We start from the raw sequence: 17440 nt of genomic DNA on the forward strand, positions 1-17440 counted from the left end.
AATTACTGTATCATGGGTGTGTAGCAAAACCTCCAGTGTTCTGCATGGCATGTCTTCAGTGAGCTCTCCAGCCAAATACAGAAATCTAGAGAGAGAGTACTGGAGCAGAGAAACCACAGTGGAATGCTCCAATGAAAGAGTTAAGATTGGGAACCCTACAAAATATAAAACCATTAAAAATGAGACAGTTTGCTTGCAGGTGGCTTTCTTCTTCTTCTTCGTCTTCTTCTTCTTCTTTCTTCTTCTTCTTTTTTAATTTTTATTGTTTAATCTTACTGAACAGTAGAAATAAATACATATAGTTCACCACGCTAACTGCTGAGTGATGCAAGCCTTCTTAAGTGGAATATCTAGTGCTGAGCTGATATTGTGCTCTTAAGGCCTAAGCTAGAAGGAATTTGAAATAGGCAACTGATAGAGAAACTGGATACTCTCACGGGGTTGCCTCTCTCAGGGGTTCAGTGGACTGTGGCTTCCATGTCTGACATCACCAAGTACCTCTCAGTGGTATCTGTCAGGTTACTAAGGATGTACTGCCATTTCGGTCCCCTCTCAGTCCATGCACTTGGTTCTCCACAGAATGCATACAGGCAAGTGGGACATCTCTTCCTCACATGCTAAAAGGGCTCCTTGCTGGGAGCTGGTGCAGGCAAGCAGTTCCTGGAATGGTGAGACAGCTTGTCTGTAATTTGCTTTTGCTTCAGTCCCACAGCTGCAACAGCAGCAAGCACTGGAGCCAGATGAGTCCAGAGAAGAGACTTTGCTAAAGGCTGGCCAGGAAGCCAAGCCACAGGCAGAGACACTGGTACATAAAATACATTCCAGTGGTTGGCATCTGGGCCCTGCAGCTGCCAAGCACACCCAGTGTGTGGCCATGGGTGTTGGCTTCAATACTAGAACATTTTGAGGAGGAGGCCAACAACAGTAACCAGAGAAGACAGTGCCAAGTTACTACAGAAATGACATTCATGTGCCAATGTGCTTGCTATTTCAAAAGACAAAATTTTATCTCCTAAGTATTGTTTTGAACATACCCACATGACAGTTAACAGAAATATGCTGATATTTGCTGTGGGGGGAGGGATAAAATACTTACATAAGTGAAACGATGTTCCTTAGGGCACTGGTTAACAAAACAAAACCATACCCATTATACTATTCCTTAATTAATGCACGAGTTTCCTTAGAGACCACGGCTTTGTTGGGGGACACAAGTCTGGTGTGTTTCTTTCCGAAAGACAGTGTAGGGAGTGTTATATAAAACAAAGATAGAGGTAAAATGAAAGATATGCAACAAGGCTGAGCGAGTTTCAGCTCTAAGGGCGTGCTTTGTACATTATTAATATATATGAAGGTCAGAGCATCATGTAAAAATAGAAAGGTTGCATGAAACCTTTAGAACACAATAAAATTTAACATACCGCTTAGAGTATCTAAAGGGACACATGCCACACAGTCACAGACTGTATCAGACTGTATATCCATCTCTCTTCATTGCAGATTATGTCGCAACAGGTAATTGCATTTAATAATCTGTTAGGAGTATATGGGGTCAATCTATATACAGAATCTTTGCCTCGCTCCTGGCAGAGTCACCTTAAAAAATAAAAAGCCTTGAAGTACTGAGCTGTGGTATGAAAAAAATACAGGGTAATTTACCAATCGTATTACATGTTAATTTGCCAAAGGATTTATTGTTTTAAGCACAGCGTTCATTTGCTTTGAACAGGGTTTGTGCTCCTGCACAACCCTGCAGTCTCAGTTTCCCAAAGCCCACAAGCAATGACGGACTGCAGCAATTCTCTGAAGGAGAGTTCTCTAAAAATGTTATAGCAAGATCCTATCTCAATGCCTCTCACAGACCTCCCACCAGATCTTCTCACTTCACAGCATCTGCAAATTCAGCGAAGAATCTGAATGTCAATCAAGGGTTTTCTCTGGCTCAGTAATCATTCACAATAATGATTTTGTTATTGAAACTTCAGCACCAGTTCTGTTGAAGATTTACAGGCCAGAATGGAATCTAGTTCCCTGGCCATTAATTATCTTAGCTCTATAGTGCTAAAAAACATAGGAAAGCTAGCAAAGCCACTGAATTAAGCAGATATAGCTTTACAAGCTCTTGGGACATAATAATCAAGAAAGAAAACATGACCATTTGCAATAAAAAAATATGGTTTGTATCATATATGAAATTAAATAAAAACAAAAGAAGAAACCTCATATTGCACCAGAACACGGCTCAACAGTCAGCTCATAATTTTCTTCTGAGTTCTTGGTTTTTAAATGTCTATCTCATTCAAGACTATAAATTAGTGGTGATCTCTCCAGCAGCTGAAGTTGTGATATAATAGCCATTTTCGATAATAGACATGTTTTCTTGACCCCATTAAAAACTGCAAAGTTAGAAGCAACTACCTTAAATCCTAGCTTAATTCAATAATTATTTTGCCTCTGAACATGGTTGTTGCATATTAAGTGTTTGATTTTAATTCCTTTCTTATAAACAAGAATTTACTCCCCAAATTACCATGTTCACATCTATATCAAACATATTGTGTGTTTTTTACAGGAAGGCCTGTGAATTCAAATGGTAATGAGATCTCCTTTTCTTTCCTTTCCTTTTTCCTTTCCTTTTTCCTTTCCTTTTTCCTTTTCCCTTTCCTCTTCCCTTTCCTCTTCCCTTTCCTCTTCCCTTCCCTTCCCTTCCCTTCCCTTCCCTTCCCTTCCCTTCCCTTCCCTTCCCTTCCCTTCCCTTCCCTTCCCTTCCCTTCCCTTCCCTTCCCTTCCCTTCCCCCTTATTTCTTTTTTCTTATTTATTTTTTCTTTTTATTTTCCTTTTATTCTCTATTTTTATTTTCTCTTTTATTTTTCTTTTCTTATTTCCATGTCACTGGACTAGATTGTCTTGTACTGGGGCTACTTAACAGTTTGATGTCTGTGGAGCAGATGGCTGAACAGAATTAGTTACTGATGCAGATGTAAAGTTGACACAGGACCATCTCCAGGCAAAGATAATTGAGATGTAAAGCTCTGGAACAGAAAATTCACACACCAGTGTGTCTTATTAGCACACTATAGACCATAATTTATTGACATTTGAGCTCATTCTCGAGAAGGGTGATATCTCTTTGCTACTGTGTTCCTTTTGTTTCTTGTGATACTTGCTTTTCAAGATGACTGCACACTGAAGAAATTTAACCATAAACATTAGTTGTATTTTCTTGTTCTTCTGCAGAAACCATACTTGCAAGACTTGTTACAAGTAGTTTAACTAGCCTGGACTTCAAAACTGCATGTTGTTTCTCCTTTTAACAAGATTCTCATTACTACCCTATCTTTGTATTCTACTTGGCCTTTTGGGAGAGCATGTCCATATACCAACAGGTAACTCCCAAATGACCTGTGTGGCCACAATGACCATAATTATCTTGAAAATTCGTATAGGCTGATCCCTATAGGAGTTTTACCAAGGATCTCAGCTGTTGGTTTCTTATGTTCCGCTGAGGTGATAATTCATGCAACATTGCACTCATAGCGTTGACTATGTCTACGGTATTTTTTGTGACTCTTTCTATGTCTTGTTTCTTTGCAGCATGCACAGAAATGCATAAACTGAATCCATCTTGATTGAATTTATAAAGTCAGTATGTGCTCTTATTCTCATTCCCCTAAATTTAACTTAAAATACAGGAGTCACCATTGAAGAAGGCAGGAAACTAGCAAGATGAAAGTTTTTTTTTTTTTTTTCTTCTTCTTCTTTCTCACTCCTATTATTATTATTAATTCATAACTCTTGCTGTATTCCTTGCTACAGTAACTTGCTAGCTTTCAGTCCCATACCTGCTGTGAAGCCAGACCTTTTCAAAGGCAGTCATAGTTGCACTGAAGTTAGTGCTGCTGTTTGGCTCAGTCTCTGTTGAGACACAGCATCTGAAGCATAAGGTCTGCAAGAAATGGTAGAGCCCTAAACTTGTCTTAGGGAACACAGCTGCTGAGTAGGAAAGAGCACGTTCTTCATCTTGAGCTCTTAAGAAAGAGCAAGGAACAAGTAAATGCCAATGAAGAGGAAGTCTGAAGTTGTCTTGTGACAGGTTACACAAACTGAAGGTCTGTGGTTCCAATAGGCAAAGGGAAACCAGAAATAACTTTCTGTAGCACAGAGCCCTTAAGTTTAAATAATACGAATGTGTTGGTCATGACCCTCACTGGATGGTGGCTGGGCTTCTAGTTAGAATCAACCCAAACCAAGAAACTGCCCATGTTGCTGGCTCTCCTCAGCAAGGGTAAGGCCTCACGGCAAGTCCAGCCCCACTCCTGCCATTGCTGGCAGAGGAAACACAGCTTTTTTACTCAGGATGCATTAACTCTTCCATCATGGCCTCATGGACCTGAGGCCCTGTGTAAAGTATCTCAGTGTGGGGGCACCACACTGGGCTCTGGTCCTTCTTCTGGTCGTCTGAGGTGGCAGTGGTGACAGGAGAGCACTTGATGCCTGCACTGGTGCTGCCATACCCTCGGACAGGTTCCTCTCCAGCCTCCACTTGTGACATATCATGAGGATATGGCCACATGAGGTGACGGCAGGGGAATTCCCTGTCCCGTTCAGGCTGGGCTTTGCTGGTCGGAGCCACTTTGTTTCTGGCGTGACATCCCTATGGCTATAGGACGTTCCCCTGAGCTGCTCCCCAGGCACGTCTGGGCGGCATTTTTCTCATTCCCCTCAGGCGGGAGGAGAGGTATCTGCGGAGCGACCGCGGCGACCAAAGCGCCTTTCCTCTCGCCCCCCCGGCGGCAGCAGCCCTTCCCCTCGGTCTCCGTGGGCCCCACGGGACACGCGTGGCCTCGATGGAGAAGCGAGACCCCGCCGAGGCCGGCGGCCCGGGGTGCGCGGAGCCGGAGCGCCGCCTGCTGCCCGCCCCGAGGCCGCGCTGCCCGCGGCTTCCCCCGCCTGCCATTTTGTGGCCGTGCCTCACGCAGGCTGCCCGCGGAGGTTTCAGTTCCCTTTTATATTCTGTGGGGGATAGGTGCTAAGAAACCAATGTTTGGCCTTTTTATTTTTAGTATTTTTTTTTTTCTTTTTGTTTCTTTTCTGCAACCGTAGTTATCATATGAGCAGTCCTCTTCCTCCAACCCGATTCCTCTCACTGCCTTCTCGGGCTGGAGTCCGCTCCCACCTGCCCAGCATGGGGCTCTCCACAGAGTTTCACTACTGCTGTGTTTTTATCTGAACCATCTTGGTCGCTTTTGCCACAAGGACTGCATCAGTGCCTGTCTCGTCGACACTAGATCAGCCCAGCTCCCATTTGTGATAAAATTTGTCCTTCTTTATTTTCCTGTCCTGCAGATGTTTTAGTTTATTTCAGCCTTAAACTTTTAAGTCTCATACACATCTGTGTGAAAAACAAAGAAAATGAAAATACACACACACACACAAATAAAAAAAATAGCCCAAAGCATATTTGTTCTGTAGAAGTCCTTGGGCCATACAGGTTTGGTTTGAAATAAGTCAATGAAGTGTGAATAGCAGTGCTATTGCTCCTTTCACCAGCCAGAGGTGGGCGTAGGGCTGAAGATGACTCCTTCCAAGCAGCAGCACAGCTCCTCCATTGGGTCTGAGAAGAGGGCATAACAGTCCTGTGCTTGGAGCCTTACTGGGCTGCAGTGTCGGTATTGCAGCAATTACTGAAAGAGGTGGATTTAATGTGGACAGCTGGTTGAATAAATGCACCACTATAAGTTACAAGACATGCAAAAGAAGGGTAGTATGAAGGAAGAGCATTCTAGGTTTAGATACGCTGTTGCCATGTATTTCATCACTGCATTTAGTAGTGATCCAATAGATTTGTCAGGTGTCGCTGAATTATTTATATATTGTGTATGGTGAAAAGAGGAAATGCTTTTGTTTTAACAGACTCATTCTTTACATAGGTAAAGGAGGTGAGTGTGGTGATGAAGCTAGCTAATCTTTGTCTTTGACTGTCTAGGGATGGAACTATAACAACAGCAGGAGGTGGTGCAACTGCAGAGGAGGCAGAATCACAACAATAATTTTGATCTCTTCCTCTAACAGAGATGACTGGAATCTCCTCTGATATCAAGAATCTAGGAGATTCCTGTGAAAGCATCCCTGTGGATGCTTTTCCCAAAGAATACAGTTAAGATGGCTTGATGCTAAAGTTGTCTTTGCCCTGGGTCTGGGATCTGAGGATTAAGGAAGCTCTGTGACCAGTTAAGCATGTTTGTTACTGTCATGGGATCTCTGTGTCTGCAACCTGGCATGGGTGGTTAGACACACTCAGTTCTCCAACTCTTGTCCTTCATAATGGGCCACTTAAAGGTGGCAAGCAGGCAGGAGGTTTGCACAGATCCAAGTTTTTAGAGTCATGAATGGGAAGAAAAAGACTGGTTATTTCACTGTCAGAGATGCCCCAGAAGAAAGGCCAGGAAGAGGAGAATAAAGGAGAAGAGATGAAGGTAGTCCTTGCTGAACCAGTGGCCCAGCTTTGTGTGCTTCTCAAGCTACCTCTTCCATGGCATAATCTCCCCAAAGAAAGTACCTGTCCAACAGTACAGAAGCCATGTCACACCTTAAGTACAAGTATGCAGGGTATGGTCACTCCATTTTGTTGCATCTTTAGTCATGGAGAGGGTAGCTACATTTGTGGGGGGCTGGTCCCTGGTTGGTAGCTCCTTCGGAAAAGATGTGAATGCAACATTATATGAATACAGCTAAACTACTGCCCAGTCACAGGTAGCTCAGCATCTTCACACTATATTCCCCAACACTCCTGGTTCTTGATTGTGCAAGAGAACAGTTAATTCAGAGCTGCCAGAATGGTGAGGAAAATTACAAAGATAGTATCAATCTCTACATGAAATCTAAACCCGGAAGGGAAACTGGGATGTGTAACACAGTATGTGTACTACATATATATGTACGGTATATGCATATATACACCAGTATAAGCACTGCAAATTATATTGGTTCACCTGCAAAGTTCAATTTAAACATTTCAGAAACAAACAAAAAACAGCTGTGCACTTTATACCCAATTGATTTGTTTGAGCAGTCTTACGTTCATTTTAAAGGAAATGCTATGTGAAGGTCATGTTTCCAATATGGAGAAAGGATCGCTCAGACTGTAAGAAATGGACTTGCCCTTTTCATTTGGCCATACAATGTGTATTTGAGCAGTTACCTGAGCACCATGACATGTCTTTGTTTGGAACTAGGTGGAAGAAAAGAGTGCAGACCAAAAAAAAAAAAAAAAAAAAATGTTGCAAGGAAAGGAAGTGGAAAGAATATGGACTGATTTCTAGGAAGAAATTATACTCTTGTGCAACAGTGGAAGAGATGTAATTTAGAAAATAATAATTTTTGGCTATCTGCATTACATTTACTTTCTGATGTTATACATAATTACATGTACATGTATTGTGTTTTATGATCTCTGGAGCTCACATTAATCTTTATTGAGAAATAACAAGAAAATCTGATACATAAAGAAGTTGCTTTGTGATTCTCGGATGCTCACTTCCCACTTGTGTTTTATAGCCTTAGCACAGCAGGGAAATACAAAAATCAGATGAGAAAGTGCAAGGGAAAAGGGTTAACACAGTAATAGGAGATGTAAAGCTTACACTCTCTTAGAAGATGCAGCTGTACTTCTTTCTTACACCTGTGCAGACACTAAGTGGAATCTCCATTCATATGGGCAGAGGGAAGCACAGTCTTTTTTGTTTTAGTTAACTTTAATCTGAAATTTTCACATGTTGACAAAAGAATACAGAGTAGTTTCAAGCCAAAAGGCAGTGTAAAAATCCTCACATATTTATAAATCTCATGGTTTCCGATGGAAATCTCAGGCTTTTGGAGATCTTATTTGTGATATTTTTTTTTTCAGCAAAAAGGTGTTTGTAATGATACAACCACATCACAGCAATAGTCTCAGCTGTAATCAAACATACAAGCTGTGCAGAATTTAGCTAATTCTTATCATCTGTAGCTGATTGCTCTGTGCCCCCACAACCCCTCTGTCCATATCAGTTGGGATTCTCAGGAGGAAATGAGACCTTTTGTTATGTCTCCTTAAATTCAGATGTAATCCATGTGTTTTAGCAATGGGGAAGATTTGAGGTAGGCAGGCCTTTGCTCTGATGTCTTCAGAGCTACAGAAAATTTACGTGAGACTTGGTATGAAACATTTAAGGAAGGGTAGTCCTATGCAGTGGTATTTGATTGTAACAGGGTTTTCTTATCTAAGTTATGGAAAAGTAGGTCTGAAACAAAGCTTAAGAGATCTTCTGGAGTGCTCTACAGCATATAAACTCACTTAGAACAATTGAATTAATCTCAAATGTTTGTCTTTTAATTTTTCACGATCTGCAGAGAGATTCCATGACATACCAGTCTATCCCTGTGCTTCATTACTTTTACTGATATACTATTATTTATTTATTTATTTTGCTGGGATATAGCTTGGATCTTTCTTACTGTACATTTTTACCTTTACTCCATGCCCACTTGGAGCCTTCAGAACATTTTACTACCTTCCTTTTTGCTACATTCCTTGCCTATTAACTATGAGAAGACATTGCATCATCCTCCACTTTCTCATTTCTAGAGAACCTCCATTTTTTTTGTCTTACCTCCTAAGTCCTACGGCCTCTGCTGTGGCAGTGTAAGTTGGAAGTCTTCAGCCCAGGAAGTATTCCTGCATGAAATACAATCCTCTACAGACTTACAGCCAAGGAATACCCTGTGCACATACCTTTTTCTTTGGCTCAGTCAGCTCATATTATTGCTAGTGTGCGTACCAGTACCTGTACTTGTTCCCTAGCCTTGCCCTCCGTTTTCCCTTGGCCTTGCCTTGCCTTACTTTCCCTTCCCTTGTTCCCTCTTACCTATTGTAGTCCCTGCCACTGTTCTCATCCTCAGTCCTTGCAGCCACGCTCTAGGCAGTTTCCCTTATGCTCACCTTAATGGAAATTTTCATTTTTGTCACCAGTTGTGAAGCCCCTTCCGTGTTGTGTGGTTCTGGCTGTGATTTTAGAGAAGAATCCTCAGTGCTCTTAAACTCCACATCCTAAACTGATGTTTGCAGGACTTGCACTCCTCCAGAAGTGGATTCCTAAACTTGTGATCCTCCACAGGACTTCACACTCCACAACGGTGCTTGGGCACAGTGAGGACCTTGGCTGCTCCAACATCTAGGCCACACAGCAGAGGGAGCTGCTGAGATAACATTGCCACGGCCTGTGACAGTCAAAAGGCTTCTCCTGCCTCTCCTTGCTGGACTAGCTTTGGCCTCTGTGCAACCCGGCTGAATCGGGTTGCCTCCCCCAGGTTTCTGGGCTCAGCACTGACAGCTTAGGCTTGGCCCATGACAGCCCGGACCTGCAACTTCTGGGACTGTCGATTGCATAAAGACTCTACTGTTAAAACCTAACTTTGCATGTGCCCATATATAAACGGGCCTTTTCAGGCCTTGCAACTTAGTAAAATTGTATTCACTCAGTCATATTTCCCTTCCCCTCTACCTCTCTAACATGCTAAAAACTGTTTTAAAAATGACTCCAAATAATTCCTGAGCATACTGGAAAAAGTTGGAAGAGTTATTTAGCAAGGGCAATACAACATTTTATTTTATTTTATTTTTATTTTTTTTCTTGACCTCACTCTTGTAAGATACCAAGCTGTTGGCTTTAATTGACACAAGATAAGTATGAGGCAGATATTTGGCATGGGAGAGCTTAGTTTTCAAAGATTAAAAAGAACTATGAGCCATAAAGAAGTTGGTCTTACAAAGTAATAGAAAATAGGAAATACTTTTAAAGTAGGAAATACTTTTTCTGTCAATTTCTGTATAAGTTATGTATCATAAAATACAGTTCAACAGTGCACAGTTAAGGATATTATAAAATATCTGTATTAATGAGTTACTGGTGATAAAAATACAATTTTATAACAAGCAGACCAATACATAAAAATAATAAAATCTGTATTTCTGTAAACTCACACAGACATCTAGTGTGGTGCCTAGCATGTAATCACTATGCCAGATCACAAGGGTTGTTAGTAAACATGCACATTATGAGAAAAAGAACCTCAAACTGAGAAAATTAATTTAATTTATTGCCAATTAACAAAAACTCCTAATTATTAATTGGGCCATAGAGAAACCAAAAAGACAGCTAAGTAAACATGTAGAATCATCAAATCATACAATGGTTTGGGTTGAAAGGGACCAAAACCATTATTAGTGAAATGCTTTTCTTCTCCTTTCCATAGGCAAACAGTGCAACACCTCTCCTCTCCATGTCCTACTTTGTTTTCACCAGGTGTTATTCTCAGCCCTTCCCAATCCTTCTGGCAAGGTGAGGGGCAGCAGAGAAGGTTGGCATCGATGTGTAGTGGCTTCTTTGTGCTGCTTCTTACACTTTTCTCCTCCTTCTATGCGGTGCGGCTCCTCCCTTCTAACTTGTTTCCTCTGCCCAAGCGTGGGTAATGTCTCAGTCCCTCAAAGGTGTCTCAGGCTCAGCATGGGTTGCCATTTTCCAGGAGCACGTCTCTAGCTGCACCCCCAACAATGTCCTCTTCCATGCATATCCAACATTGTCTCCTCCACATCACCTCCATTTCTCCTGCCCCTCACAGCTATTGCTCGTTCTCAGACATGTCTTAACCTTGCATTTTTTTAGACATGACTGACTGAGATGAAGTCTTCAGTTGCCATGAAGACACAGCAAATTATTTGCTGTAAATCTTTATTTGGAAGGGTAAATAATCATTGTTAAATTGTACAGCAATCTCCTGAGAAACAATTAGAGCAAATAACAAATTGCTATGAAAATTGATTCTATAGTATCCTACATGACATAAAAGTATACTATTAAAAACAAAACAAAACTAAGCATGCAATAAGTGGGAGATGGTCACTGCAATAGGAAGTTGCCAACAGAAATATATTTGGGCTATAGTCTGAATTATTTAATAAAGTTACTTTTGCATATTTGCAACTGAAAGAAGAGCTGCACTACATTGGAATGACATGCTGCTTTCTTCTTTTGTTGTTGTCATTGATTTATTTTTATTAATCTTCTGCTGAGAAGTCACTTATTTTTGCTTACCTGACACTAACAGCAAAGAGGACTTATAGGCCGATAAAAGATCAATCCTTCAGACATTTCTCAAGCTGTTAATTTTATCAAACTCCTCTAGTTGTCATGAATCACATACACATAGGTTAATGTGCAACACTTTGCACACCCTCCTCTCACCCAGGTAGCAGTAACTTGTTGTTTCTGGTGTTTCACACCAGTATATTTTACTTTTTTGGAACATCATTGCTGAACATTACAGGCAGTTTTATACACGTGAGGAAGTCAATGCAGTCAATGACCATTTAGAGTATTTAAATTGCATGGTTTTGCAAGAATCAAACCTAATAAGATATGTATCCATCCATCACTGGAAGAAGCTCATGGAATTTATAATGAAAATAAAGACCAAACGGGATCAATTTTATATAAAGCAGAAGTAGGCCACCACAAAAGAAGAAAATCTATTTGACACTGCCTTCAAATGACAACTAGGGTGTTTTTACAGTAGAGAAGAAAGTAGTAGTGTATCTTTAACAATCACACATTTAGAAATGCTATGAGAGAGTAGAAATGCTTCTGTCCTTTCACAATATGTACAGCTTGGTTATTAGCCAAGCACAAAGACTGGCATACTGAGGAGGGAAGCATGCTGGACAGCTAATTCTTTTTCATTTACAGTTATTGGAAAAAAATGTTAAGGATAATTTTGCCTGAAAACACAAACCTGCAATCCCTATTGTTTTAATTATAAACTGTGTACATTGTATGCCAGGAGACCAGCAATGGAAAAACCAAGGTAAAAAGACACTCTTTGTATGTTTGGGCCTTTGTTCAGTAGGAATGAAGGAACAGGCTTCACTGGTATCCTAAAGGGTTCGTTGATGCCATAGTTTATGTAAATAACTGTACCCTCAACTCTTCCATCCAAAGGAAGCAAAAGATCATGAACAACCTTTTCCTTCCAGATATTTTCATTCTGCCAGAGGTCATTCAGTTCCTGTTCTGAAAGTGAGCTAAAAAGCTGATCTATCTTTCTTTTGTGAACAAATCTGTTTAGGCCGCTGCCTTTTGCAAGATAGAAATGAGCCACAGGTTGCTTGGAACAACCTATGGCTCCATAGAGCTCTTTGAAAGACTCACATAGGCGTCTAACATACTTGTCCATTTTCCTAGAATCTTCATTTAGTTGTTTTCTATTTTCAGGCCAGAACAACAAAGAGGCAAGGAAGAAAGGCTCTACACAGTATGAATTCAGTTCCACTTTCTCTAGAATACTTACAAGTTGACTTCTCAGTCCCTCAAAATGGTATAACTCAGTGGATTCAGGTTTAATGCAGTTCAGAACAACATTTGCCAAAATAAAATTCTGTTTTTCCTTCAGAGTTGCCTGTGAGTTCGCCTCACACAGAAATGCGTATGCATATACTATGTCTTCTATCTCTCTGACAGCATTTCTCTGGTTTTTGTAAAGGTATGCCAAAACTCCAGAAAATGAGTCTGCTTTGGAAGCCTCCACAGCCTTTCTGTATGCTTCTATTTTCTGAGACAAGGGCCACCCTAAGACCTGTTGACTTCTCAGTTGCTCAACACTGGAATCACAAAATATTTTTGTGTATTTTTTAAAACATTCTTGAACTGTCTCAGCCATTCTTGCCTCTACAAATTCTCTTTCATTTGTCTGTGTTTTGAAAAACACAAAGTAGTCTTCAAGGAAGTCAAATGCCCTTTTTAATTGTGATCGCAAATTTTTTAAAAAGCTGGAATAATGTTTAAGAACCTCACTCTCTGTGCTAGGGCTATCTAAATTCAAAGCACTATTTCCTGATAGATACGTTATCATTCTTTTCCTACACTGTGAGTCTTTGCTGAAAAAGGGAATGTGCTGGAGGACATCAATAATATAAAGACCAGTTTCTATCTCTCCCTGATAACCCAAAGTATTGTAATTTTGAAACTTTCTTTTACGTTTTTGATGCTGCAAATTTTGTTCAATGGCTGCATTCTTAGCTTGATGCTGAGATGTTCTGAAAGCCCATGAAGCATTTTGAGCAAGATCTAGCAAACAATCCAGTTCCTGAGCTGTTAGGACTGCACTCTTTATTTTGTGCTCTACCTGGTATCTTAGCTTGTGTTTAAAGACTTGACCTAATGTATCTGATATGTATGAACTGTGTGGTGCTCGATCTTTGGCTTCTTTGGCCCAGAATAATGCTGAGTCATATTCATTTTCTTTAATGTAGCAGTATCTTGCTAAGGCTTGGCAAATGTGACTGTTTTTCTTAAACCTAGTGGATGCTTGTTTTAACACACGTTCCACATTAAAATATTTTTCTTCTTTATGAATGGCTTCAATTAATGGGGAGAACCATGTGTCTGACTCATAGCCACGTTCTCTGCGCTGTCTAGTAATCAGTAGGGTTATTATATCACGAGTAAGTTTGTCTTGTTGTAATGAATTCTCATAAAGCAAATCCTCCTTCAATAATCGCAATGTAATTTCACTTTTAGGCAAGTTATAGGTTAGTTTAAATTCTGTTAGGCACCACTGTGCTATCAATGTGTGAATGATGCGTAGACCTCGGTATGTCATGTGTTCTTGTACTCGAGTATACATTAGAATATTGGAACAAATTCCCATTTTTTCTATCAGTTTATCTTTGTTGCCTGTCTCTCGAGAATTAATTCCCAAGAATTCTTCACATAGTGATATTGAAAGTGTAGATGTTCTTACATAAGCGTTTAAGAGTGTGAGATAGTAAACAAGTTGTGCTGATTTAGAATTTATATTCAAGTCACGCAAGGTATTTTTAACCAATTTTTCTATGTACTTTGGATCAAAGTTTTTCTTCATAATCATAAAAGAATAGAAATTATCTGGATTTGGGTGCATCTTTTCAATATCTTTTAGTTTCTGTTCAAAGGCCCTTTGCTCTTTTTCAGAAAGGGTCTGTTTTAAAGAAATACTGTTCAAGCAATTGATTGTTGCATTTTCATCAGGATTCTGAGATCTCATACAATTTAAAACAATCACTAAAGGATTTACATACGGAATACATTTTTCTGTTATAGCTGCCTGAATTTCGTTTTGCAGAAGATAGACATTTTCTTGGTCTTCAAAATCATCCACAAGAAGTAACACTGCTAAATAGCCACTGTCCTTGTTTGCTCCATAGGTGATTAAAGTTGCCACTTGTGTTCCAAAATCACTTGTTTTGTTTTTGAGAACAGCACATCTGAATTGCTTCCGGAGATTCCAGAGGATATGCATAGCTAATGTTGTCCCACCACAGCCAGGATGGTGGTAAAGGTTGATAATTTTTACAGGCGACTGATTAGCGCTGTTAGCTGAAGACACAATTAGTTGTTCAAGGTTTTCATAACGATCCCTTTTGACAAAAACCGATGTGTAATTTTCAGAAGAAAAATAAAAATTCCACCATGTCACTCTACCACCTCGATAAAAATCTTTTTCCCGTTCTTTCATGAATTTTTTAAATCGTTCTTCATCCTTCTCTATCTCTGTGTCCTTGCATTCATTTTCACATAAGATTTCCAATGCTGCTATGAAATCTTCTTCTTTCTTTAGAAGAATGGTAGAACCGCCAATGGAGGGCAGAAGTCTTTTAGATGACTGTGTCACTGATTTCGCTTTTATGATGGTACCATTTACCATTTCCAGGGTTAAATTAGAAACACATTTATTTGAAAGTGCTTCCTCTCTTATGCCTCTAGCATGAAGAAGATCTTTCCATCGCTGGTCTGTACCTGCACCAATGCAAATGCAGGCCATGTCTTCTAGTCCCTTTAATTCTTGGTAAAATGTAACAAATGTCTCAGCAAGAGGATCCAATGGATCTTCCACTCGGGAAAGCAAAAGAAACACTATTAAAAACTTCCCACTCTGCTTTACATCTTTGTGTGAAAGAAATGAAATCATCTTTCTGACTTCAGCAGCCCTATCTCGTTGCCACGAAGCATGATCTAATGGTAGTTCTTTATTGCCTTTGAAGTCTGATCCACTTTCTGCAATGATTCCATTGCAGAAAATCCAGTTTGTCTCCTGATGCAAATTCAGCTTCTCAGCTTGTTCAGAAACTGAACCCACCTTGTTTTCATAATGATATGGGAAGCAAAGTTTGGCATTTCGAGTTTTTTGGTAAGTCTTAAATACACCATTTTTTTCTGATTCAGGGTCAAAATCAAGCACAGCAAACCATTTAATTTCCTGTAAAAAGTCTAAGTGTGAAGTTTGACTTGGATGGCATTTGTTTGTTACCAAAATGTAGTAGTCATAATAACAGTCATCTAGCATGTCTCTGTTGCCAGTGAGCAGACTAATTAGCTTTAGTCCTTCATTCATTGTCTTCTTTTGCTTTAAGTTATATTCTTCCTCTGCTCTTTTACGAGAATCTGCTAACAATGTCAAGTTACATTTAAACTTTTCAAATTCATCTGTATTTTTAATATTTTTAGAACTAGCTCCATCGCGGATGAAGACAGCTTTCCTGAAACACTTGCTCTTAAACTCATATATGTTGGTACAGAAATATTTTGTATTACAGATGAAGTGTCTGGGAACCACATCTATTTCAATGACAAATGTATCTGATAGAGTTTCATTTGGTAACAATACTTCCACAAATCTAGGTTCTCTAATGCAAGCTTTTGCATCTCCAATGTATTGCTTATCAAAGTACTTTTCAATGTATCTATTAAAATGGTTGATGTAGGCTTCTTTCTCGGTAACTTTTATTCCTTCGATTTCCCCATGTGGATTGTCACGTATTCCAAAATGAATAGTGCCATTTGTGCGAGAGTTCATGCAGGCTGCAGCAAACCTAAAGACTTCATTGCTAAATTTCATTTTAATGTCTTCTTCTAGTGCATTCTCTGTGTTGGAAAGTAATTTGAATTCATGTGCTGGATCAATGAGGTTAAGTGGCCCTGTTTCAGCGACATTAAGAATATGATGTTGTATGTATCGAGTACCATCACTGAAATTATCAAAAGGATGTGGCATACATATGTTTCTAGTTGGGTGCTGGCTGCTTGATGGTGACTTCTCCGATACATTCTCCTCGTCAGCTGACTTTATTGCTGTTTTATTTTCTACAGACTCCAGTTCAGAATCCTGCAGTATACTGGAATTAAATGACCTGTATTTCTTCTTGCACTCGTTCTTTACAATTTCTTCATCATCTTCTCCATCAATACTCTGTTCACTGCCTTCTTGTCCCTCAGCCTGGTTTGAACTTTCAGTCAGAATGCCATGCTTTTTCAGGAAATGAATGATTTGAATAGCAGGCCCATGAGGTATGCCCATCTCCACCAGATCTTTTTTAGTCAACAGTTTCAAAGTAGAACCAGTTACATCTTGGTCATACAAGATTTCTGCATATTTCTGGTCAATCTTAAGAATTTCAGTTAAGAATTGTTTGACTTCTTCTTTTGTCCACGTTTCAGCATGTTGATAAAAATGTAATTTCTCTTTTTTTTCAGTGTTTGCATTTTCCATTCTTTAAGGAAAAAAAATACAATGTTACTAAACAAGTGATTTATAATAGCTTATTAACTGAATAATGCATATTTTCTTGATGCTGTCTACGATTTATTTCATAATTTCTGTAATCTGACACATGGAATATAACAGTTCAATTAGGGGACATCAGGGGAATGTGAAGTCAGATCATATATAAGACATTATCTGCTTCTAATAGGAAGATTACTTTTTCTTACAGAACAGCTTTATGTGAGTCCTGTTTTTAAACCACTTCCACAGCTGACACTACATAAAAATGATGGCTGATTGTTGTCATTTGGACACCCAACTTGCAGTTGTATGGGCCATCAAATACAAATCATGGTCACAAATGGCTCTCATAAAGGCTATAATTTGGTGGAGAAGGAAAAATTCCAAGCTTTTTTCATCCTAAAATGCGGTTAGGTACTCAATTTGTTCGAATAACATTGCAAAGAGACTTTTGGGTGGAAATATACTACTGTAATTACTCAACTGCTACTACTGCAAATGAAAGGAAATTCTTTACCATTTTACTTTTTCAGTACATTTTATATTCATTGAGCTTTCTCAAATAAAATCAAGCAGTTCAGCAGCATTTGCAGCATTTGTGGAGATGAGTGACAGGGAGGAGAGCATCTTACAATCCACTTGATCCTATTGAATTTGGACTTTTGGCATAAACTTTCAATAAAGAAGCACAGGGAAAATTAGGGAAAGAAAGGGAAGGGAAAATTTCACTTAGTAGTGTCCAATTTTACTTCATCCCCTCAATTCCTTTAAGAGAATTATATTTATTCCTCTGAAATTTATATT

At 39.5% G+C, this 17440-nt stretch overlaps 1 protein-coding gene across 1 annotated transcript; it reads right to left on the bottom strand.

The window, feature by feature from the left end:
- Positions 1–11781: 11781 nt before the first annotated feature.
- On the bottom strand, positions 11782–16621 carry LOC116486323 (sterile alpha motif domain-containing protein 9-like). The gene has a single exon (XM_032182460.1). It carries the CDS (start codon positions 16619–16621, stop codon positions 11852–11854), a length of 4770 nt encoding a protein of 1589 aa, XP_032038351.1. The 3' UTR covers positions 11782–11851.
- Positions 16622–17440: the final 819 nt, after the last annotated feature.

The sequence above is a fragment of the Aythya fuligula genome, chromosome 2 (assembly GCF_009819795.1).
Source record: "Aythya fuligula isolate bAytFul2 chromosome 2, bAytFul2.pri, whole genome shotgun sequence".
In the NCBI taxonomy this organism is placed as follows: domain Eukaryota; kingdom Metazoa; phylum Chordata; class Aves; order Anseriformes; family Anatidae; genus Aythya; species Aythya fuligula.